A 25133-nucleotide genomic window follows, 5' to 3' on the forward strand; every position below is an offset into this window, starting at 1 on the left:
AATCAGGCATTTTGGCTCGGCATTTCATGCATACCATATAGCAAAACGCCGCGGCACTCAAAGGGTTAAACTTTGGCTTAATCTCAAGCAGTTTTGGTTCTATAGGCCAAAATAAAGATTGGAGATGTTGGAATAAAAAATTATTGTAAATGACCTGGGAGTTTTGAAACACTTGCATATAAAGACTATGGCTAGAATAAGAAAACTGATAAAACTAATGCCTGTCCAAAAGTAGGTAATGATCAGTACTTCCTATAAGATTCTGCTACAACTATATACAAGGAAAACTCACAGCCCCTAAACATTATGCAACGGGTGCCTCATTTTAACATGACCTATATACCTCTGTAACCATACTCATTACACTTAACATATTATAATTTTTTCTGTCTAATACCCTATTACAAAGGGAAGATTTTCATCGTACCAAATTTTGTGTTTATTAATAAGAAGTATAAAATTTTGTAATTGCCATACTCGCCAAGAAGTCAAGTGCTCCAAAATCACAGTCTTCGTATTTCAAACTTAAAATGGTTACTATGGTGACATGGAAAACAAATCCTGCATTAAGATGAAAATAACTTATTTACTTAGCTTATTTTTAATGTAATAAAATAACAGAAAGGAAATTTTTACTATTATATTATTATTTTACAAATACAGTAAGAAATGAATAGTCCACATTCATACAACACTTTTGAAGTCTGTTTTCAATATGAACACACTACTTTTTAGCAAATGATATCTTCATGGCATGAGTTGGTGTAATCTTGAAACCATTGAGTGCAACTTTAGCTGCTCCTGACTGGAGTTCATTCTCAAACTCAACAAACGCGATGTCATGTCTGTTAGGTACCAGCCTAACTTCCTTGAAGCCAGGAAATCTGAAATAATTCCAGAAATGAGTATTCATACATGAAACATATTTATAACAATCAAAAATGAAACCAATAACTTTTTACATTAATAATATATTTGTTGTTAATTAAAATACAGCGACTTGTTTACATCAGTATTTATGGAGATTGTTATAAATCCATTATTGGATTTTTGAAATTTGAAGATAAAATATTTCTTGGGTGAATACATAAATTTACTTTTATGGCACAAGGAAAGGATGTCGACATATGTGGGTTAAATGAAGGTTTAGTTCTCACAGCATTTTCAACACTTTCATTAATTTGAAGACAGTGCAACAACCATAAGGATTTGAAAAGCCAGTACACATACGGTCAACACACTCACCAAAACACTTTTGATCGGTTAAAAAGATCAACTGTAAGGTTCATGTCTTCGCTGTTGTTTGTTAATAATCTTTAGTGTTTTTTAATAACTTGACAATTTTATAAAAACTGAATAACCTAGTTCAGCATCTGATGATGCCCCACTGTGATAACAACTGTTACTCACTTTGTCAAACAACTCAGGACAGGCACACTTAACTGTGCATTATACAGTGGATTATGATGTTATGATGTGGATTATGATGTTATGATGTGGATTATGATTATAACTGTGCATTATGATGGATTCTACGTCAGCAGGACAAGGTTGATGGCTGGGGCTGGTAAATTTACAAATTAAAGGCTAATATCTTTCCCATCACTCAAAACCATCTTAAAATGTACTTGATGAACTAAACATTTTTGTGCTATACATAGCATAAGCATACTGATACATGTATAACTTACTGATTAAACAGCATGGACAGCATCATTTCACTAGTTTCATCTGGTAGATTTGTGAGGAAGAGAATTTGGTTTGGAGGTTGTTCAGGCACTGAAGCGGCTGCTACCCCTGTAAAAATGAGTAGAAGTCTTACATAATTTATTATAGCTCAGAGATATACTTCTTTCAAAGTAAAGATTTTAATTAAATTGAAGCAGTCCAATATTGTAACCTGCTATTTCTGAGGTACTAGAGGAGTTTTTAAATCATAGTGTTATCTAAGTCTACATATAAATTTTAAAATCCTTTTGTTTTTATTTAAATTGTTTATACAGCTTATTAATATATTGTTCTATCAACAGCTAGTTATTATTTCTAGTAGATCAATGATCTATTTATTAACAATGACATGATTTACATAGAGAATGGATCACATTATTAAACATGTACGTATTAATTTAGAGACAACCCAAAACACCGGAATTATTTTTAAAAGCACATTTATTATTTTAGAAAACAACCTCATTTTCATCAAGAATCTCCATTAGTCTCGACAATTTTGTTCAATCAGTGATTCCATTGTTCTAAAATTGTTATATTCATCTTCAGTTATGAGTGGCCAACAATTCATCCCTAATTTTTTAACATCATCAATGTTGTCAAATAAATACTTTTTTCTATAAGTGAAAATAAGGAAAAAATAACATGTAGCTTGATCAGATGAGTAAAGTGTGTGAGGCTAATATTGATTGGTTATGTATGATCTTCAAGAGAAAATCTGAATCAATTTCAAGCTGTTCTTTCAAAATACAAAATGTTTCAACTAAATTTGCCAATTAAAACAAAAGGCACAAATTTGGCTGCAACCGTGTTCATTCTCTTTCACAGAACTATTTCGCCTTTCATGACATAATCCCAAAATTTAAAAAAAGATATGCCAAAAATTGGTTCCAACTTAATTTTTATTTTTTTAAATATAACAAAGGACTGTGAAAAATAATATCATGAGGTTTTTAATGCTTCCAAAAATATTAGAATATACATATACATATATATATACTATTCTTCACTTTATGCCTGAAAACAAAGAAATATTATGAAAATCTATTGGATAATCATACAATAGCTTTTTTCCCACAATACTTGCAAATTTGCTAAATAGAGCACTTTATGCATATGATTGTTGGAAATGAGCTCCAAAGGGTTAATAATATCAGTTTTTGGATTGAATATATCAAGCACTTGCTGATACTGAACTTAACCTTCTTCCAAAATAAAAATCATCTATGAATTGTTATAAGAACTTTGCTAAAGAAGTTAATATCGAAACATTGCATAATTGCAATCATATTTTTAAAGAGAAACAAACATATCATACTCACCAGTTTGCAGGGGCGGGGGCTGTTGCACGGGTGTGGGAGCTGACTGTTGCTGGTACACCCGAGCTTGCTCTTTAGCTGCCTTCCTTTTAACTTTCTTAGCCTCGGCAGGATCATCATGAGGCACTGTCTTCTTGGGTTTCTTGGGTCGTTCTGCATAAGTTCCCTTCATCTTCGCTATTATGTCTGAATCTGTTTTAGCATACTGTATTCTCTGTAAAAACCCGATTTGGTGTGTTTGAATTCATTGTACATAATTGTCCAATTAATTTGTTAAATATAAAAACTTTGGAAACATTAATAAAAAAATGAGTGAAATATAATGAGCAATCTTTAATGAACATTTGGAAAAAATTGCATAGTAAAAAAAGAAAGGAAAAAAATTTACCATCATGTTTTCATCAATCAACAATTTAACAATTTGTACTCTGAGCCCGAGTATAGGTCGGGCCGCGTCGGCAGCCCCCGCTACCGGCGCCCGAGTATAGCTCGGGTCGTGTTATTTAATTGCATTATTTAGCTCAGTCAACTTATTTTTTGATTCAAACATTTTGATTATGTTCATTGGTTGTCTAAGTTCGTATTTGTTGGTTCTGAGATCCCTGGGTCACGTTTTAGTAATGAAATACGTATATTTATCGTCGTACTACAAGCCAGTCTAGACAGCTGATCGTAGGCGCCGCGGCTGATCGTCGGTACTGTCAGTTTGCTTTTTAGTGTTTTACGTTGTGAGTCTTAGTGATGTCTTACTAAGTTTTCTACAAATCTTGCCGACAAATACTGAAGCAAATGTTATTATAATGTATTATAAATGTGAATTTCACTGTTTGTAGATAATCAGAACTTTAGTTTCTTACTGAATGAAGTAAAGGCAATGTGAGGTTATCCGTGTGTTTTGTTTTGTATTTACACTCGCTTTGTTCTTTCTTCTCGACTTTCCGTTGATTTTCTTTTATATTCTTTACTTATTATTTTCGAGTTTAAAGAATATGGGTGATGAAATCAAAAGTGATGCAATTCGCGATCTTTTGTTTGACTCCGAGTCGGAAAGTGACGATGATTTTGATACACACCTGGGGCCAAATATTGATTTTATGAACGATCTAAACGAAAATTTGCGAGATCCTGTATTTGATTCAGACCATCGTGCTTTAAAAATTACCACACTTAGGCGAACTACCTGAACTAACAAGTTATGTAGCAAAAACTTTTTTTGTATTTTTTACATAACATTCAATAGTATGTAATAATTTTATTTTGAAAATAAACCTTATATTTGTATACATTTAAAAAAAGTATGTATCTCTATCTTTAAAAAGATATATAGTATGAGTTCATAACATAATTACTGTAATAACACAGAATTTTTAAAAGCATCATAAAACCCCCAGGGAGCCACGCTGAAACATTTATTAAGGGCCCAGGGTACAAAGTGTTAAACTTGCAACATAACATAAAACTACAGAACAGAAAAAGAACAAAATGGTACATATAATAGAAGTTTTGTATAGTATTAACACATTCACGACAGCTGAAATTATCATACAGGGTTTGTCCGGAAAGTAATAGGACTGAGTCGATTTAAACAAATGTATTGAGCCAATCTTTACATCGTTACAATTCCTTAAAAATTTTCAAAATAGGCTCCTTCTGCGTCGATGCAGCGCTGCCAGCGTGATTTCCAAGCATTGAAGGCATCACAGAAGGCATTCTCCGGAATAGCCTTGAGAGCTGCGGTGCTTGGATCCTCTCTGTTGTCTCAAAATGCTTGCCTTTCATCGGCCTTTTCAGGTGAGGAAACAAAAAAAAGTCCGGGGGGCCACATCTGAGCTGTAGGGCGGCTGCTGAAGCGTTAGGATGCCGGCCTTGGTCAGGTAGCTGTTCACAAGAAAGGCGATGTGAGCCGGGACGTTGTCGTGGTGCAACTTCCAGTTGGCTGCGATGTCTTGTTGGACCCGATTGACGCTTCATTTGAGTCACAATGTCATGAACCACAGATTTCGGTCAATTTAACATCTGGGCAAGTAAACGAATACTTAGTCGACGGTTTGAGTTCAAAACTTTGCGCACACGAGTCACATTGTCGGTGTTCGTCGAAGTCGAAGGTCTTCCAGCACGGTCTTTATCAGCGACCTCTTCCCGGCCCTCCAAAAAGGCCTGGTGCCACCGAAACACACCACTTCTTGCTAAAGCAACATCTGGGTAAGCCTGCTTAATCATATCAAATGTCTGTCACAGAGTTTCACACTGAGTTTAATCGCGTACCTCTGCTCTAACGAACTGCTCGCACCACTTACAGTAACACGTCATGTGAAAATGCCTACCCTGACTCTCCAGGTGCTCGGAGACAACTGACCAGCTGCTTATTCGTTAGCTAGGAACGCCCTTTACCGAATCCAGTCGATGTGCGCACGCTCTGAAGTACAATCGCGGCGAAAGAAAATCAGTCCTATTACTTTTCGGACAAACCCTGTACTTTTTAAAATGACAAAGGAATTTTGACATAAAATTAAAAATGCTTGTACATAAAAAATAAACATGTTCTGCATTGAAGTGAATAATGTCCATGAACATATTTTCAATGTCTAAAATACAACAAGATAAAATTCAGAGAGTATTAAAAAACAATTGTTGTGTGGTAGGTCACTGCATCTGTAAATGAAAGCCTGTTACCCGGTCCACGCAGGCCCGGATTATCTAGGCCAACCTAGGCAATAGCAGAGTAGAATGACACAGTTTAATTATTTATTATTAATAAGTTAATTAATACACAAATTAATCCTACCTTGACGCGGTACAGTTCTTTGATCTCCTTCAAGAGTTGTATAATTTTTCTGTAGCTCAACATAGATGGACAGTATTAGATAAGTACAAAGACACTATCTGCTACGTATGACGCTGTGAGAGCTTTACAAGAAGAATAGTCTGCGGTCATCAGAGCTCTTGAAGAATTAGAGAGCGACTCAGATCAAAAAAACCGTACCCAAGCGGAAACAAGAGGTCTGATTGATGAGGTTAGAAACAGCTGTAATAGCACAGTTATGGGGAACTATTTTTCTTAGGCTTCATACAGTTAACTAAATATGTTCAAAATGAAGATGTTGATGTAGCAGTCGTAGAAGTTTTCAAGTCACTTATACATTTCTTTGGAGAACTCAGAGAGCAATTTGTTATGTATGAAAGAAAAGCACTAGAAGTTTACAAAACCAAAACGTATGAAGTGCAAAACAACCAGGAAACTTCAAGCTGACGAGTCCCAAGCCAGTGAAGTTTGCATTTCAGGACGTGACAACTTTAGAGTGAATATATTTTTACACATAATTGATAACTATGTGGCTTCGCCTGGTAAAATAAGACATTCTTTACTTTTTTTTTTTTTTATAACTTAACTGAAGATATTAAAATGCAGACGATTATCTACGAGAAGTTTACAGACAAGTTTGGAGCAATTATAAAATTGTGGGCTTTAATGACACAACTAGAGATTGAAATAAAATACTTGATGTTTTTCATAATGATTGAGACTTTGTTTAAGAAAAATCTTTTTCATCTGAAATCGCATTTCAAAGAAAATGAAAATCCACTGTCTCTCTGCAAACGGCTTAATGAAAGTGGCCAACAAGAAATTTATCCTAATGAGGAAAAAGGATAGAAATCTTGCTGAGGATGTTACTCTCTACCCAGTGACGGACGCATCAGCTGAGAGGTATGAAACAATTTAATATTTAAATTAAGTTTAGTTCACATAAAATCATGATGGTAACGACTTTATTGTCCATTGAACCTAATGCAGTGTAATAATCAATGGTATCCTAAATTAACTTAACCAGTTTGGGTTGTGTCGTTACTTACAAGCTGACATTATGTTTTCTATTACTAGTCTTATCTTAAAGATATTTTTGAACTTTATTTTTATTAACTACCTCTGCTTACAATAATAACAATTAATTATGTTGATTTTGTTTCTTCAAAAAAATCGGTTTTCAATCATTTTTAATAAACTTTTTTTCCTTTAAGGTCATTTTCCTGTTTGAAGAGGGTAAAAAGTTATCACAGGTCAACGATACCACAGGCGAGACCTAATTCTTTTGCACTCTTGTGTATTGAAGCCGATGTAAAACAAAAATGTTGACTTGAACCAAATTATTAACTTATTTGCATGGGCCAAAGCATGGAAGAAAAAGATGTGAAAGTGGTTGAGTTTGTACTAGTTTTTTATTATTAAAGTGAATTACTACCTAACGTATTATGTACTGTGATTAATTTGTTATTGTTACTATAACCTTAGTTATTCGCGTACTTTTTTACAATTTCAGTGCCGGTAGTAGTGTACTATTGTAACACTCCCTGGGCTGTCTCAAGACTGAATTTTGGTACTGTAAGATTTATAAACTAATATCTAAGATGACTTACTAATTATTTGTTTCTCTAAATGCAAAAAAATCATCAACATTGTGCGTTTTGAAGATCAAAGGAGAAGATAAGGTTTTATTTTTAGTGTGGGTCTGAGTGATGGGGAGAGGTGCGGTAGAAGTTGGCTTAAAGGGGACGTTATTTAAAAAGTGTGGCCTACAGTGCAAAATGGTGTTAACCCGGGCCTAGGTCCACGCCGTCAAAAACTTGTTACTAGACTTTGACTAGTGAGGGGTATACAGGTTCACCTATGAGTTGCATTATTCTAACATTGCTGAACGTTCTAACACAAAATAACTACTAACAAAACTAATCAATAAATATTTTTATAAAACCACTAGTTATTAGTTTAGTCTTCATCTTTCATTGATTTTTACCTTTCAGTAAACTATAGCTTCTTAAAGGACTAAGAAAACACTCAACTTACCATTGGTTTATCATAAAAGGGGAATCCTTGCATAGACCTCAATGCATTTGTAGAACTCGCAATTTCTTTGAATATAACAAATGCCTGACCTCTCATCTTCATTGTTTTCAAAGCGATGATGTCAAGTATTTGACCAAATTGAGAAAATATTGCATACAGTGATTTCTTAAGTTCTGAAATGAAAGAAAAACGATTAAAATACATAGGACCATACACACATTTTGTAATATCCACAGTTATGTAGTTATGAATATTTTTGATAGGTTAAAAACCACTGAAAATATTAATTTCAAGAAAGTTAGATAGTTTAAACAAAGAAGTTTACATCAGCAAGCTTGAACTATTTAATGTCCTCTTAAGAGGAAATTATTATTTTTATTAATGGTTATAAGAATCCGAATTTTTTTTTTACTTTTTTAATCTAGCTGTAAAAATACTCAAAACATACAAAAACTAATACATAATAATTTACTGCAGTAGTCTTACTAATATTAAATCAAACTCTGTTAGATTACTAATTTATTGGATTAACCAAAATTATTATCAATGTAGGCCTACTGTACAAAAAGGTAAATCAATTTGGTTAACAGTAGGATTATAATACCTCTAAGGACGAAGTAATATTTTGATTAATTTAAATAGTACAAAGAATTTTCACATGTGTATTATAAACTTAAATTATATTTTTTGTTCAATCAATCAATAAATACTTTATTCAAGTAAAAATGCACACTGTACATTGAATAGGGTCAAAATAACATTAATTAGTTTAACATAATTTATGCTTAGTAATTAACAGTTTACAATTAATTGTTCAAAGTATTATAGACTACTACTATTTTACCAATAAAGTTTATTTATCCAAACATATATATATATATAAACATACATACACGCACACGCACACGCACGCGTTTGTCGTATTGTCTAACATAAAGAACGGTTTGGAAAATATATAAGCTATAAACTGTCAGAATTCCAAGCTCTTCAAAGTATTTTTTAACTGTTTCTGTATTTTTCAAATGTAATATAATTCTAAGTGCCTTTTTTTGTTGAACTAAAATTCTGTCTAAATTTTTTTTTGTCGTTGCTCCATAAATATTTAATCCATAAGCCAAATGTGAATGTATTAATGAAAAATAGATCATTTTTAGAAAGTCAATGCTACAAACCTTAGCCATTTGACGCAATGCGTAAAGTCCAGATGACATTTTTTTAAGTATCTTATCAATATGTTGGTCCCAACTAAGATTATTATCTATTAGTAATCCAAGAAAATTTGTGCTATTCACTTGAAGCAGTTCTTCATTATAAACAGTGATATGAGGGTTTAACTTTGATCTCGCCTGTTTTGTGGAAAACGAAATAAAATTAGACTTTCCTGAATTTAAAAGTAAATTTTTTCTTGCTAAAAATTGTTGTATCCTTGAAAGACCAACGAATGAGGATATTTCAATACTTTCTTTTAATTTGCCTGAGACAGTGATGCTGACGTCGTCAGCATACATACAGACAGAGCCACCCCCAGGCACCAATCCAGGCAACCCCCTGACGTAACAAAGAAAGAGGAGAGGACCCAGAATCGATCCCTGGGGTACTCCATATTGCATTGTTTGCAATTTTGAGCGATATGTTTTAATATATTTGTATTTGCATAAAGGATCATCAGCTACATGTTGTATTTCAACACATTGTTGCCTGTTTTTAAGATACGAATCAAACCAATTAAATTCTTTATTTTTTATTTGCTAAGACATTTTAATAGTGTGTCATGTGAAACGCTATTGAAAGCTCTTGTTAGATCTAAAAATATGCCAATTACTTTATCATGCTTATCCACTGACTCAATTATATTTTCAATAAAATTTATACTTGCTGTTATTGTTGATCTACCAACCCTAAAACCATATTGTTGTTCATCCAATAATTGATTCCTTTCTAAATAATTTAACAGCTGAATAAAAACTACTTTTTCGTAAATTTTTGAAAATACAGGGAGCAATGATACCGGCCTATATGATGCAGGATCACATAGATTTCCTTTTTTAAAAATTGGAATTACCTTAGCGATTTTTAGCTTTTGAGGAAATATACCAGAAATCAATGAGGAGTTAATAAGGTGAGTGAGTGGTTTTGAGATTAAATAAAAGGCCTTTTTTATTATTGTTATTGGGACCTCGTCAATTCCTGCAGATGACTTGTTTTCAATGGCCATTACAATTTTTTCCAATTTAAGCTCATCAATTGGTTCAAATCTAAAAGTTAAACCATTAGGAATATTAGGAATGGTTTCATAGTTAGTTATTGATGATGAATGATTTGAAAGGATAGTAGAGTTACAGAAATTTGCCATCGTTATATGTCACAAAAAAGTATAACACTTTCGAGTTTTAAAATCTCTCAGGTGTAAAAAAACCTGAATAATGTTACCTCCGTCTTTGCAATGTGAATTACACTACTGATTAAGCACTGTATTTATAATATTTTCTAAAATTTAGATTTGAACAAATTTTCTGCCGCTTTGATGAACTTCAGTTCAAAGTGTCAACACCTGTTAAGTGTTCGTTCACTTTGAATTACGTGTTGTAAATATTTAAATTATTTTTCTGAATTTTTAAATATTTTGAAAACTTTTTTAACTTTTCTCTCCTTATAAACCTTCTTCAGACTTCAACGAACATAAAAAAAAGAATTAGCCGTATTGGTTCAGGAGTTCCCGAGATTAGTGCTTAGCAACACTTTTAGTGATTAATTTTTATATAGAAAATATATTATTTTTCATGTCCAATTATATATATACAGGGGTGCTGAAAAGTCCCGGGACGGTCGAATAACTTTTGAACTAATTACAATATAAGAACCAAAATTTACATCAAGCTTTTGCTCGTATAAAACTATTATTTTATGTATTTCACCATGATATCCTGCTTATGGGGGACGTCCCGCTAGGGGTTGGTAAAAATTCTTAAATAGAAGCATAGGTCGAGTCGTACATCAAATTAAAGCTCTTTTTAATTGAAACATTTTATAAAATTCTGTATTTTATAATCTTTGAGTGTCCGCCATTTTATAATGCGTCAACTGTTTTACATCAGATTTTCGCCAAAATGTTTCAATTAAAAAGAGCTTTAATTTGATGTACGACTCGACCTATGCTTCTATTTAAGAGTTTTCATCAACCCCTAGCGGGACGTCCCCCATAAGCAGGATATCATGGTGAAATACATAAAATAATAGTTTTATATGAGCAAAAGCTTGATGTAAATTTTGGTTCTTATATTGTAATTAGTTCAAAAGTTATTAGACCGTCCCGGGACTTTTCAGCACCCCTGTATACATATATAATAAGCTGTAAAAAATATATATATATATCCTATATTTGTTTTTACTTTAAAATTATTTAGCTTTATTCTCTAATTCTTAACAAGAAAAATTATATATAACACTTTATATAAATACTAAATAAAGATTTTATTAAATTTTAAAAGAGGTCCTGTAAAATATACAAAAATCAACAAAAAACTTTAGAATTTCTGATAAGACGCTTCCAGGGTTAAAAGGCTGAAGACCAATCATCAATTTAATATTTTTAAAAATTACCTCAACTGAAAACTAATTGTACCAGCTTAATATCTACAAACTATTTTTACCTTCTTTCTTGATCTTCTCATTCAGATTGTTTATATATATTGTGTGACTCGGCCTAATATCCATGTTAATTCTGCAGTAGTCTAATTAATATACACACCTGTAAAATACAATAAAATATTAACTCAATAACTTAATAAATTACTTCTAATAAATTATAACGACTAGAAGTGCAAACTGCTGATTTGTACACAATGTAGACTAGCTTAAAAATAACTTTCAAACTATTTGTCAGCTAGTCTTTTCACAAACCTAGCCTAACATGATGTCTCTTACAACTGCTAAACAAACTCAGGGTAAGATATTTAATGTTACTTACAATCCCTTGAATTGTTCTACTGTGTATAAGAATGTAGTAGTTTTGTTGTTTGTGTTAAAATTGGATTTTACTGCTTTTCGTGATAAAAAATTCGAATTGACTGACTATAGAAGTCTAAAACTCAAAACCAGTATTATTTGATAGAGGATTAGAGGATTTCATGGACAGAAACTCACAGATTTCTTTTTATCCCACATCAGAGTTATTAATCTCTAAACTCACTTTTTTTACATTTCAATTTTTAGTGTTTTATAGAATAGAAAGTATGATTGTCTAAAGTTTAACTTTTCCTGTACAAAATTTAGACTATAAAGTATAAGTGTTGATGACATAATTTAATGTTTACAAATATTTCCTTCTGAAGGAAATAAAAGGATAAACTTCAATAAGTGGCCTACATTCGTCATTCAGCTGTTTTATATAAATTTATTATTATTTTTATCTCAGAATTAGAAGATTTTTTTGTATTACTTAACATATATTATTATATAATATTGAAGTTGAAAAATATATCAAATCGTTTGATAATAACAATCAAGTAACAAATGTAAGCTAAATAATAAAATCTCCCAAAAAACGTCCTAAAAATGTCTAGTTTCACATTATGTGTAGAATTTTTTAACTTTAGTTAACCCATTCGCTCTGAAATACAAGTATACTCGTAGTCCAATCGCAGAACCTGAAATACAATTTAACTCGTACTGTACTTAAGTTTTCAATTTTTTTTGTTTGTAATTTGTTTTTGAGGATTGTGAAGGAAACAGGATTATTCCCGACATTTGCCATCGTTCAGTGATACAACAAATCATACCAGTATTGTGAAACACATACGTCAGGAATTACAACCACCATGTTGTGTGTAAACTTCACTAATTATAAAACATGCACTCATTTTGAGAGACAGAAAACTAAAACCGATCTTCATAATGAGATGTAATGTTCACAGTAAGTCAAATAAAGTCTGTTCTTTCTAATAATTTTAGATAGGCCTAACTAATATTTTTTGTTTTTTTTTAGATACCAGAAGAAAAAATCTGACAATAATAGAACCTCTGGATAATACCAAAAGTACCAACATTTATTGTTCACGAATTAAAACATACATTTTTTCAAACACAATTTTGTTATTAGTTTGTATGTGAGAACGAACGACATATGCAAACATTTTGTGAATAAAAAATAGTGCATTAACAACTTAATTCATTATTTGATAATTTAGAATAAAATTACACTCAAAATACTCATTTAGTTGTAAGGCTAATAGTATTTAAAGTGTACTTTTTGATATTTTTAAAAACATGGCTAAGTCACATTACCCTACACCTAATTCAGTGAAAGGTTCGTAAAGTTTTGGTAGCCTTAGATATGCACAGGTGAAACGTACATTTAATCCTTTTAACCCCGACGTCCGTACTATACAGACGTCGTAAAAATGGCGTCAACTCCCGACGTCCGTATAGTGCGGACGTGCACTTTTTATTACTTTACTGGCCACCTATTTCACCAAATGCTTTGAAATTTCACAGACTTGTACACAAAGATATTTTGCATCGAAATATATTAGTTTGTAATGGTTTGACTTCGTATTTTGTCAGTCTGTGACTGAGCAATTGTAGTTCGTCTCGACTGACTGCTCACGCTTGTTGCAGACAGCTGTATATCACGTGGTTGTGAATATTCCGTTTTCTTCACAGTTTTAGGTTAAAGCAGTGTAAAGTACGGCAGTTAAAGTTTAGTTTATTATTTGTTTGATTTCAAAATGAGTAAAAGACATCGTTCAAAGTCTCCCGTAAGTGAAAATACACTAATTAGTAACCTAGTTGCCAGAAAGGAATTCACCCCAATTGTTTTGGTGACAACAAGTGCTAAAACATTTTGCAGTGATGTAAATATTGTTTTAAAACTTTTTTTAAATTTAGATTATGAACAGTTTTAGTTATTTTGTCAGAAATAACTTTGGTTTTATGTTTATTTTAAGTACTGTGAATTTCAAAGGTCTTGTTACATTGCCTTGCCCAGAAATGGCAAAAAGAAAAATGTACACGACTTTACAAAAATTGATGTTACTCCACTTGTAAATAAGGTAGGCCTATAATTTTTGTTTCCTTTTATTAAGGATTAAATATATCATAAAGTAAATGGGTATTTTTGTATCAAATATTTTTTTATCTATATGGTTTCCATGATCAAACTTGAAATTTTTTCTTTTTTATTTATTTGTTATGTATGTATAATGTATGTAAAAAAAATTACTTTAAAAATAATAATTTTATTTGTATATTTCTGTACGCTACATGTATAAAGAAGTAAAACAAAAAAAGAATTACCTAAATATCTTAAAAAATTACTGAGTTATGAATTTTTTACAAAACCCTTACATTTTGTCTGAAAATGGCTTGGGATTTCTGGCACATCACTTGATTTAATGGCCGGGGTTAAAAGGGTTAAATTTTAATAATTTTTGAAAAAGAATTTCAACCTAGGTCTATTCATACAAATAATATATATATATATATATATATATATATATATATATATATAATGATAATAATTATTATATATATATACCACGGATCAAGTTCCTACGCCTGAACCTACCTAGCCATACCTAAACCTAATCTACCTGTAGGCCTACCCATTACCTAAGCTAGGCAACTTAACCCTCAGTTATTTCTATATTTTTAAGGCTTTAACCACTTTAATTTTGACCCCATTACTGTAGCATTTAATTCATGTTAAGGTTATTTTCATCATCAATAAATAATAAGAATTGAAATTTGTAGGCTTAAACTATGCTAGATCTATAAAATTTTAAACATTTACGTTTATATTTTAATTCTCGTTCACTATCAACAATAATAAACCTTAGGCTTAAATACATGAAAATGGTTAGGCGGTGTGTTACACTAGTATTACACTAAACCAAATATAATATCATCAGAATTGTAAATGTAGCCACTTGCAATATTTGTTGTTTTTCAGTTTACTTTATACCAATCAAAACACACAATAACCTCTATAATTTAGATGCCGGTAGATATTTAAATTCTCTCGGCTTGAAAGAACTTAAAAACTTTTGTGAAGCATTCATACCTCCAAGAAAATTGTATTTACTATAATATTTAATTATTTGAAGTTAATTGAGAAAAGTTTAAATCTCATAATGTACCAAATTAAACTTACGTACACCTCTTCACAATTTTCTCGTTCGTTATAACCAAACTAACCCTATACCTAAATATCGTAACACCTCACTACACAGTACACAATGAACATAAAGCAGACAAACACAAACAACCGAGGATTGAGCAACTTAAAAGAGAAGTAACCCACTGCCACAGTCCACAGATTACAGAAATAAGCGGGGGCTATGGCAGGCATACCGGCAAATGGATGTAGACGAGAAACAAAGAGGAAGAAATATTAAACCTAACTCAAAGATTAAGCTTTGACATCAAAGGTCTTAGATAAAAATTATGACTGTTCAAGTAAAACCAATGAATTTGGGGGGAAACAAGAATTAGGATTACGTGTATCCGTGTCATATATACTATCTTATAATGCAGTAACTTCAAAATTAATTTAAATACCGTATGCAAAATATTTTTTATTGACAGTGTACAGTCACTAATTTCTCTCACTCGTTAAAATTCAAGGTTTAAAAACAATTGTCACTTGGAATTGAATTGGTTTTCAATTTTCCTTTTTGTTTGTTTGACAATATGTCTACTTTAAATTATCTAAAAGTGAGATGAAAAAGACGTCGGGCTATATATTGTATAACGCTATGAAAGTTTTATGTTAATAATTAAACATTTAAATAATACTTGATTCACGAAGTGTACTTGGTCCATTTTATACTTATTATATACCGCTGACCTCACAGAAAATGAACATACTCACATTGCAACTTTCGCAGATGATCCTGCAATCTCATTACTCACAACAGTGCTTAGATGCAATTACTAATTGGTTAAAGACAGGGAGAATCAAAATTAACGAAAATAAATCAGTTTACATTAAATCAAAATTCTTGTCCTCCAATTACATTGAATGACGTTCATTTACCCCAAGTAACTGAGGTAAATTATCTGGGCATGCGCTTATACAGAAGACTTACACGGAAATCCCACATTTGAACAAAGAGACAATAGCTAAATTTCAAAACAAATAAAATGAATTGGCTACTCGGATCTAAATTAAAACTCAGTTTGAAGAACAAGATACTATTATATAAAACTATCCTAAAACCTGTATGGACATATGGTGTGCAGTTATGGGGCATAGCAAGCAACTCAGATACTTCAACGGTATCAATAAAAATTGTTGAGAAAATTGTAAAAGCGCCATGGGATTTAAACATCCCAACAGTCAAAGAAGAAATTACCAAATTCGGTCACATTAATCTTTCAAGATTAGAAGATCATCCAAACCACCTTGCGGCAAATCTACTTGATAATTCTAAAAATGTATACAGACTTCACGAACTGCTATCCTGGATCTACCGTTTAGGTTCTTGAATTAATTATGTTAGTGTTAACAATGGTAAACATCTAACTCAATTTAAATTTTGTTTCTTTGTATAATATTTACTTATTGTTCTTTTCTATCTGAACAGATTATAAATCAATAAAATGTTGATAAAAAATATTATTTCATTGTTGAACGACGTAAAACATATGTTTTAGCTTACGTTCTTATAACCTTTCGACCATGCCGTGTTAGCAGTCACCACTCACTATATAATATACTTAGTTGATTTTAGTGTACATGATTGTTTTAGGTTAATCAATCAATTGCTACAACAATATTCTGAACTATTTTTGCCTTTTCCATGTTACTGGTAATATAAACTAATATTAGGAAGAGAGTTGCAACACTCGATAGCGACTCCTTTTAACTTATCTGACTCAGCGACTATCTCATGTAAGATATGTGAAAGAACTTCTGATTTTATATAAAGTGACAGGCGGTGATCTCATTCAAAAACCTACATTGTATTTGGCGATTTCAAAGAATCCTGTGTGTGAATCCTTTGAAGAATCGTCATACGAGATAAGATATACCAAACAAATTTGAAATTTTATAGTCCCAGATGTTATCCTGTTTGAATTTGTAAATTGGCAAAACGTATTACCCATGGTATGTTTGAAACATCTCTATTGAGTTGTTAATAATAAAAATTTGGCCATGCTATAATAGGTTTATTATCTCTATTCTTGGTAAATGATACCGTGGTTATACTTTAGTCTTAGTATCAGGCAGGCACCAGTGTTGTCATCTGTTTGCAGAAAATATTGGTGTTTTAGAGGATCCCACCTGTTCAAATAATGTTTATGCCACAGACCAAGTAACATAAGATTGGACCACAGCCACTACTTGTTCCATAGATCATTAACACTTTGACTACACACCACCGTAGTGGTTAATGATAGATTACACTCACATTACTTGTGTAACCTTCAGTAATGAACGTGTGTTTGAAGTGTGTCCTAGAGAAATTTTTGATAATACGAGTAGATATCTGTCAACAGAGCTTGTAAAATCCTGTAATAAAAAAAACAAAACAAAAGCTGAGGAACTATTTTTTTCGAAGAGCTTGATGCAGTTTTATCTCAAATACCAGATGGGAAAGGAATATATTGTATTTTTCCAGAGTTTACCAAGAGTGTAGGTTTTGAAAATGGGGTCCAGCCGTCGTAAATCAACTTTTTTAACAGCATTTGTGTTTAACAGTATGAGTAAAAAATAAGTCAAAGGCTCTTAGCAAATACTTTAAAATACCAGAACTAACTGTAGTTTCATAGCAAAAACCATCAAATTAAGTAGATACCACCAAAGACCAATAATACGTTTGTAATTTTAGTATTATTGGTAGTTTGATACCATTCACATAGTTGTATGTTACATACAGATTATTTCGAAGTGAAATGGGCCTAGGTTGCACAGACGACAATTGTTGCTGTGCATATGAGCGGTCCGGCCCACTCATCCGATCAGCGCAGTTAGTCAGATATGTCTGTTCCTCAGGAGAAATGCATGTTAGCGTGACTAGAAAACATAAATCTTAGTCGTTACAATGGACACCGCAATTTCTTTGTTTTCAAAAACTGTAAAAATCCTGTTATTCACAGTCAAACACGTGAAGCAATATACTACGTCTATAATTATTCGGCGATGCAGTATTCCAAAATGTCAGGAAAGCAGCTCAGATGCAAAGTGGTGGATGCTTGTGGAAAATCAAGTACCGTGTACAGAGCTTTAAAAAAGTGTAAAACTTCGCTTGTAGAAACAAAGACATTCATTACTCCTCATATTATAAAGTCCAAATAAAAAAGCAAAGAGTAATTTTTATGATTTTAATAAATGTTTACTGAGAAGAGTAATAAACGTAAAAAGTGCAAGCTTAACTATCTTCCATCTTTTGTTCCAAAAGTGACAGCAAGAACTAGAATGGCATCATTGTTACAGAATATTGTAAAAAACTATGTTTGTTATATAATTTACTCTAATATGATTTATTATTTACTTGTAATGTGTTGTAAAAAACACAATGTTTTCGCGTGAATTTTTAAACGGAGCGTACGTACTTTTAAGCTGAATTTTACACTTAATAACGCAAGTATGTAAGTATTCTATCACATACAAATACCTTTTCAAAATTCTAAGAAAAATTGAATTTCTGAACATACTTTGTCATAAACTATATTCATGCCTAGCTGCAGGAGAAAAAAATTACCATTAAGTACAACAGTGGTGTCCAAAATATTGTTAAAACTGATAAGGCCTCAAAACTACTGTAGTTACGTCAAACAGTTATCCATGTTTAAGGTTTGTTACCAGAATGTTAATGGGATTAGGTCTAAGATTACCGAACTTATTCCTAATTCATATATTAGTGGCATTGACATAATTATGTTCATTGGAACAAAATTAATTCTGGATATTACTGATGCCGAGTTGAGTTTTCATTAGTACAGAATCTGGCATTATGACAGATCCTATAAGACTACTGTTAAGAAAAGCGGAGGTGGTGTAATGATACCAACAAATAAAAAAAAACGTGTCCTCAATCAATTTTATCCTTAGATGATGATAAGATATGTCAACCACTCTAGATATGCAACAGTGGAGTAATGTCTCTAATGTGTATGGCTCTCAACTGGACCTGGTTTTCACTGATCTGTCACTCGACCCTCTAGTATGTGAGTATACACACAACCCCGCTTTGGAGGTTGACCTAATTCTTCCTGCACAGAATTCGACATTTTAGCTTAGGTTCGTCCCAAACTATTCCAAGTGCAACATTATAAAATTAAGATCGGAGCTGCCTTCTCACAACTTGGACATAGCCCAGCAATCATTTACCTGAGCCTTCAATCAATACATCTATGGCTTGGAAACCTTGTGATGAACAGCAACCCTCTAAAAAATTTGGAATCTCTACTTTCCCTCGCTAGTTCACCAGTAATTTGAAAGCAATAATTATTGATAAATTAATATTGCACAAGACTTACAAGAGAACTGGATTCGACAGTGACTACACAGCGTTTGCTAGAGCTATAGCCGTTTGCAAGACTCTTGCCACAGGATGTTGCAACTCTTACATCTCTCATGCTGACCAGACTATTTCCACTAACCTTAATATCTTCCGGAGCCTTGCTAACAACCGGAGAAGAACCGATGTCACCACATCAAGGTTGGTACTTGGAGACGTTGAAGCCTCTATCTCACACGAGATCTGTATCTTGTTAGCCGGTTTGTACTCTGAGCCAAACATTCCATTTAAAGACACCATTATTTTATTATCACTTACACAACGCAATTCGGAGGAGGTAAAACGTAAGATAGATGCTTTAGACATTCACAAAGGTTGTGGTCCTGATGGTATTCCTCACGTTGTTTTGCGGCACTGTAGCGACCTGATTAGAGGGACATTAGCACGTCTCTTTAATAAAAGCTTGCAGGAAGGAATTTTTCCATCAATATTAAAATACAGCTATGTCGTGCCAATTTTCAAAGATGGTATTGCAGGCAATTATCGCCCAATCACAATCCAGTCCCCAGATGTAAACATCTTTGAATCGATAATTTTTGACAGATTGAAGCCATTCATTAAATCGATTCTCATTCCCGTGCAACGTGGCTTTAGAACTATGCAATCTATCACATCCAATCTAGTCTTATTCCAAGTGTTTATAGTGCCTGCTCTTTGTAATAGCCTTCAGATGGATGTCATGTATCATGACTGTGGCAAAGCCTTTGACAAAAATAACGATCTTATTCTTATTTATAAGCTAAAATCATATGGAATGAAGGATACTTTGTTGCCTTGGATGAAAAGTTATCTCTATGTAAGGCTGTCCTCAGTTAGATTCACCAACAACTGCTCTGATCCATTTGAAGACGTGTCAGGGATTCCGCAAGACTTCATCCTAGGACAATTTTGTTGAACTTTTTTTAATGAACGATGTTAATGAGGCTATTAAAAGTAACTTCTTGCTTTTCGCCGACGACATTACGCTGTTCGATAAGTTGGGTACAAACGATGAGAACTATGCCCTCCTACGCTCTCTGGATAACATCGGCAACTGGTGCACTAATAACATAATGCAACTTAAAGTGTTAAAACCTTTGGTGATTTCGGTAGCGAATCACTCCTCCAGAATAATTATACCATTCAAGACACAGTCTTACAGTGCTGCGAGATAGTGAAGGCTCTTGACGTTCTTCTAAACCGTACACGCATATCTGATCATCACATTGAGGCCATCTGCAGAGGAGCGAGCAAGTTGTTGGGCTTAGTCATTAGTTATAGTTGCTTTTTCTTTAATATGTTCTTATTGTTATTGTTCATTTATTGTCATATTTTTTCATAGTTTACTCGTGTTATAGGCCTTTTCTACTTTATAGTTTGTTTGCTCTACTAACTCTTTTTTATTAGAGTTAGGTATGAGATCTATCAATTGCAAATCTGCTTGGACACTGTTATAATAGTTTATGATCTGTTACTTATATGTAATTCCACATGTCTTATATATTTACTGTACCATATCTTTATGCTATCATATATTAATTGGCATTGCTGTACATATTGGAAATAAAAATCAAAGAAAATAAAGGTACATCAAAACATACACGATAGCAGTATATCCCAGTTATTGCTAAAATAAAATAATTAATTTTCATCTTGGGAGTTACTTCTTATTAAATGGATTTACAATAGTATGACTTTACTAAACGAAAGAAGTAGTTTCTTTGAAAAATTAATGTATTCAAAATAACTTAACATGTATTCCTTTTATTGAAAAAAACTTGATGCTGGGTTTCTGATTGTAGACATTATTTTCAAACATTTTATTCCGCCTAAAACGACATAACTGTCATTTTAAGAGTGGCTTCTGAGCTTTGGTTAGACTGAGTGGAGGTTAAGTGTTATGTTTGTTGTGGATGTATTTTGTTGTAATAGTGATAAGAGATTTAAAATTAGTATACACCTGTGCTCTTTTTAAGGATTAATTTATATCTGTAAGTAATAGACCTTTATCAATTTTGAATTTAACGAAAACCTTTTAGAAGGTTCTGAAAATCTATGGTAGGCTGTAGGCTATTGTTAGTTCTTTATAGAATATAGATATGGATCCTAGTTGTTTATATCCCTATTCCTTAATTTGTAATTGTTTAAGCATGTATAGTGAATCTTTAAATTTATTCATCCTCATTTTTTCCATTATAAAGCTAAATGTATGAATGGACTCAATGATTTAGGTTATAATGTAGGCTGTGATGTAGTAGTCTATGTACAAAATATATAACAATTCACATTAGCAATAAATATAGGGTAATATACATAAATACAACACAATTTAATACAATTGTTGCCATAACTCCCCAATATTTTCATACTTGGCCCAATTACTGGTTAAGTGTTATTTACAGTATATCCTAGTTGTATTTAGCTGTAACTTAGCCAATGTATTTAAAATGTAGCCTATTGGACAAAATATATATTTTATGAGGAAAAACATATTTTATCTCACAAGAAGTGTTAATGTAATGAAAGCAAACAATTCTACGATTTTTAAAACTGAAATAACTTAAATGTAAATACACTGAGTACAATGTATCCAAGTTTAACATGTTAATTGTGATAGATGCACTAGTGTGTGTGCACTATAATGTAGCTTGAAATCTGTTGTTTTGTAATTTTACATGTTGACTGTGGTGGACATATTAGTGTATCTTGCCACTGTAGGTATAGGCTAGTCAAGATCATGCAGTATAGAGCCGCAATAAAAGTGTTGTAATATTGATAGTCATTTATTGTAGTACAGTACAGTACAGTAGTAATGGAGCTGGTTGTAGTAAAATGACCTTGAGCTAGTTCCCATGAGAACAATGTTAAACCTCATGTAGTTTTATGGCAGGTTTTCCTTTTTTCACCAGAAGTGCGTTATCTGACTTGGAAAAATCGGACAAACTGGGACATGATCTGATATTGGGATAGTCCAACACCAATTGGAAATGCCCCTAGCCATCAGTGTGGACTTAACCTCGCACAGCTCTTGTGGAAAAAGAAAAACAATCCTTGACATAGTACCTAAATTCAAGCTCAGATCATGTGAGCTATTGTTAACTTTTTTATTTATAATATGTACCTATAATGTTTACCTATTTATGTAGACTAGTAATAGATAGTAGATAGGGACAGAGTAGCCTTCATCTTTCCAATATCGCTTACTTTTGGGAAGCAGAGAACAAAAACCGATCGTCATAATGACATGTAATTTTCTCAGTTAAATATAAGTAAGTCTGTTCTTTCTAATAATGTATTTTTTTTAGATCCTGATATATTAAAAAGGGTACGGTCCAATAAGCGGACCCGGTTTTTTATATCAAAGAATATAATCATCGATACCTAATATTCGCATATCGAATCATAGACTATCAATCGATATAAAAGTAATAACAATCATATGTTTAAATTAAAATGTGAATTTAATGATAACAAATAATAAATGAACATAACCAAAATCAGGGAAACTCATAACTTTAACTAAATGAAACAGAACGAAAACGTTTTTACTAAAGTTGTGTCCACCATTACCTTCTTTTTTTGCATCTGAAGACGACCATGTTAGCTCCTCTGACAGTTACATTTGTTACCTTTCCACAAATATCACATAATGGATTCTTAGGTACTAACCCAACATCCTGAAGCCATAAAAAACATATTTTATCGTCTTTGAAAGCAATTTCGTGAAGCTTCCTAAGATTGACGGCCATTTTAATACACAATGTTACGTGAAATTTAAAATATTACCTTGTATTATTTGAAAGTGTTTACAGCTGTTCATATAGATTATTTAAGTTGTTAAAAATAATTCATCAGTATCGATTGATTATATCGATGGTTATGATTAAGTAATATCGTTTGCCAATTTCGATATAAAAAACCGGGTCCGCTTATTGGACCGTACCCATTAAAAATTCAGGTAGGGTATGATAAGCGGATCCGGTTTTTTATATTGAAGAATATAATCATCAATACCTAATATTCACATCTCGAATCCTAGATTATCAATTGATATAGAAGTATCTAAGTCCTAAATAACAATCATATCTCTTAAATTAAAATATGAATATATAGGAAAACTCATAAATAATTAAGAAATGACATAAATAATGAATGAACCAGAACCAGAACGATCAAACATGACAATTTATAAATAATTATGAGCCAAAATTCATATAGTTTATGTCATAGTTATTGAATTGTTTATAATTATACACACGTAATTATACATTATTACGTGTATGAATAATAATAATAATTGTTTTATACACGTAATCGTATATATAATAATAATAATAATATGATTGTAAACGTGTATTATTTGAAAGTGTTTACTGCTGTTGATGTAGATGAAGTTAATTGTTTAAAATAATTAATCAGCATCAATTGGTTATATCGATGGTTATGATTAAGTAATATCGTTTGCCAATTGTGATACATAAAAGACCAGGTCTGCTTATCGTACCCTACCCAAAAATTCTTCAGAAAATAGTGGTCTCCAGATAATAAAGTACTGATAAGATTGTGGGATTATTTACATTTATGAAGAAAAATATAATGATTGATCAAAATTACAGGTTCAAAAATGGCAGATAGCGATGTAGCCAACCACAAGACTGAAGTTCAATTAAAGAAGAAAAGGAGCAAATCAACGAAGAAATCTTTGATAGCAGAAAATGAAAAAAGACAAAAATGTCTTGAAATCTTATTGAAGTCTAACTCTTTACCACAATGTGTTGTGAATATTCTCAAAGAAGAGGTGTGTATGAATTTTTGTTTTTATAATTGTTTTTATCTTAATCTTCATTAATTTAATTTTTATCACATACCTTTTACAAGATATTTATGAGTTATCTAATGTTAGTAATGGTTACCTTAATAATAGTAATAATATTTGCTATTAGTGATTACTATTGAGTACTTGTACTGAAATGTTAACACTATTTTGGTATTTTACTATTAGGAACTTATGTGTTAGGAACTACATGCGAGTCCAAAATTAAGAATTGAAGAGGTTGTGTTAATTTTTCTTTATAGGAAGTCAGGATTTCTGACAGTACAGTAATGGTTTATTTAATTGAGTACATCTAACATTTTAAAGGAAAATGGTTCAAACTTGCTAGTAATTTTTTATTTTCCTTTGTAAGTGGAAAAACACTAATCTCTGGCCATATGTGAACCACTGTGTTATCCCTAGGGTATGCTGGAGGTACTATTAAAAACTGATAATTTAATGTAGTAGTTGTAGTTAATATTAAACTTTTTATAGCCAGCCATATTTTACTGTACTGTTATGCAAAAACTGCTAAGGTACTAAAAACATAAGCTTATGTTTTAAGACTTCCTTAATTCTCACCTTATACAATTTTGGGTGTATATTTTTTAATTTATTTGAAAGTAAATAGTCTTTACATATATAAATTATATATTAAATTACAAAATTATAGTATTAAAATTTTTGGCAATATAAAAAAAATTAAATCTTTTTAAAATTCAATACACTATACTGAAATCTATGAAAAAGCATTATTTAGTAAAATGGCCAAGTTGCCTATTATATTCTACTCTTATTTGTCATCTATATGAGACCAGATAGTATAAGTCTACCTTGTTTATTACGTAAGATAGAGTAGTTGTATCTTTCAAAACATTGTCAAATACCAGGTGTAATGCACCTGTAAAAATGTCCACTTTTGTTACTTG

The 25133-nt window shown here is 31.9% G+C and overlaps 2 protein-coding genes across 3 annotated transcripts in view; one reads left to right on the forward strand and one right to left on the reverse strand.

The window, feature by feature from the left end:
- Positions 1 to 626: 626 nt before the first annotated feature.
- LOC124366780 (U1 small nuclear ribonucleoprotein A) lies at positions 627 to 15183 on the reverse strand. 2 transcript variants are annotated; one of them, XM_046823383.1, is made up of 6 exons: positions 15038 to 15183; positions 11538 to 11635; positions 7888 to 8060; positions 3051 to 3261; positions 1692 to 1797; positions 627 to 884 (listed from the first exon to the last, which is right to left on the reverse strand). In XM_046823383.1, the coding sequence occupies exons 2-6, from the start codon at positions 11599 to 11601 to the stop codon at positions 725 to 727; spliced, it is 714 nt and encodes a 237-aa protein (XP_046679339.1). In that variant the 5' UTR covers positions 11602 to 11635; positions 15038 to 15183; the 3' UTR covers positions 627 to 724. The 2 variants fall into 2 exon arrangements, with proteins under 2 accessions (XP_046679339.1, XP_046679344.1); XM_046823388.1 differs by having other exon boundaries at positions 15042 to 15179.
- Positions 15184 to 21229: 6046 nt separating this feature from the next.
- The window catches only part of LOC124370703 (condensin-2 complex subunit G2-like), a 29909-nt gene continuing 26005 nt past the window's right edge, over positions 21230 to 25133 (forward strand). Inside the window, exons 1-2 of the mRNA XM_046829023.1 lie at positions 21230 to 21382; positions 24008 to 24189. Coding sequence (XP_046684979.1) covers positions 24016 to 24189 — 174 coding nt within the window. The 5' untranslated portion in view covers positions 21230 to 21382; positions 24008 to 24015. The remainder of the gene's footprint in view (positions 21383 to 24007; positions 24190 to 25133) is intronic.

The sequence above is a fragment of the Homalodisca vitripennis genome, chromosome 1 (genome assembly GCF_021130785.1).
Source record: "Homalodisca vitripennis isolate AUS2020 chromosome 1, UT_GWSS_2.1, whole genome shotgun sequence".
Classification (NCBI taxonomy): Eukaryota; Metazoa; Arthropoda; class Insecta; order Hemiptera; family Cicadellidae; genus Homalodisca; species Homalodisca vitripennis.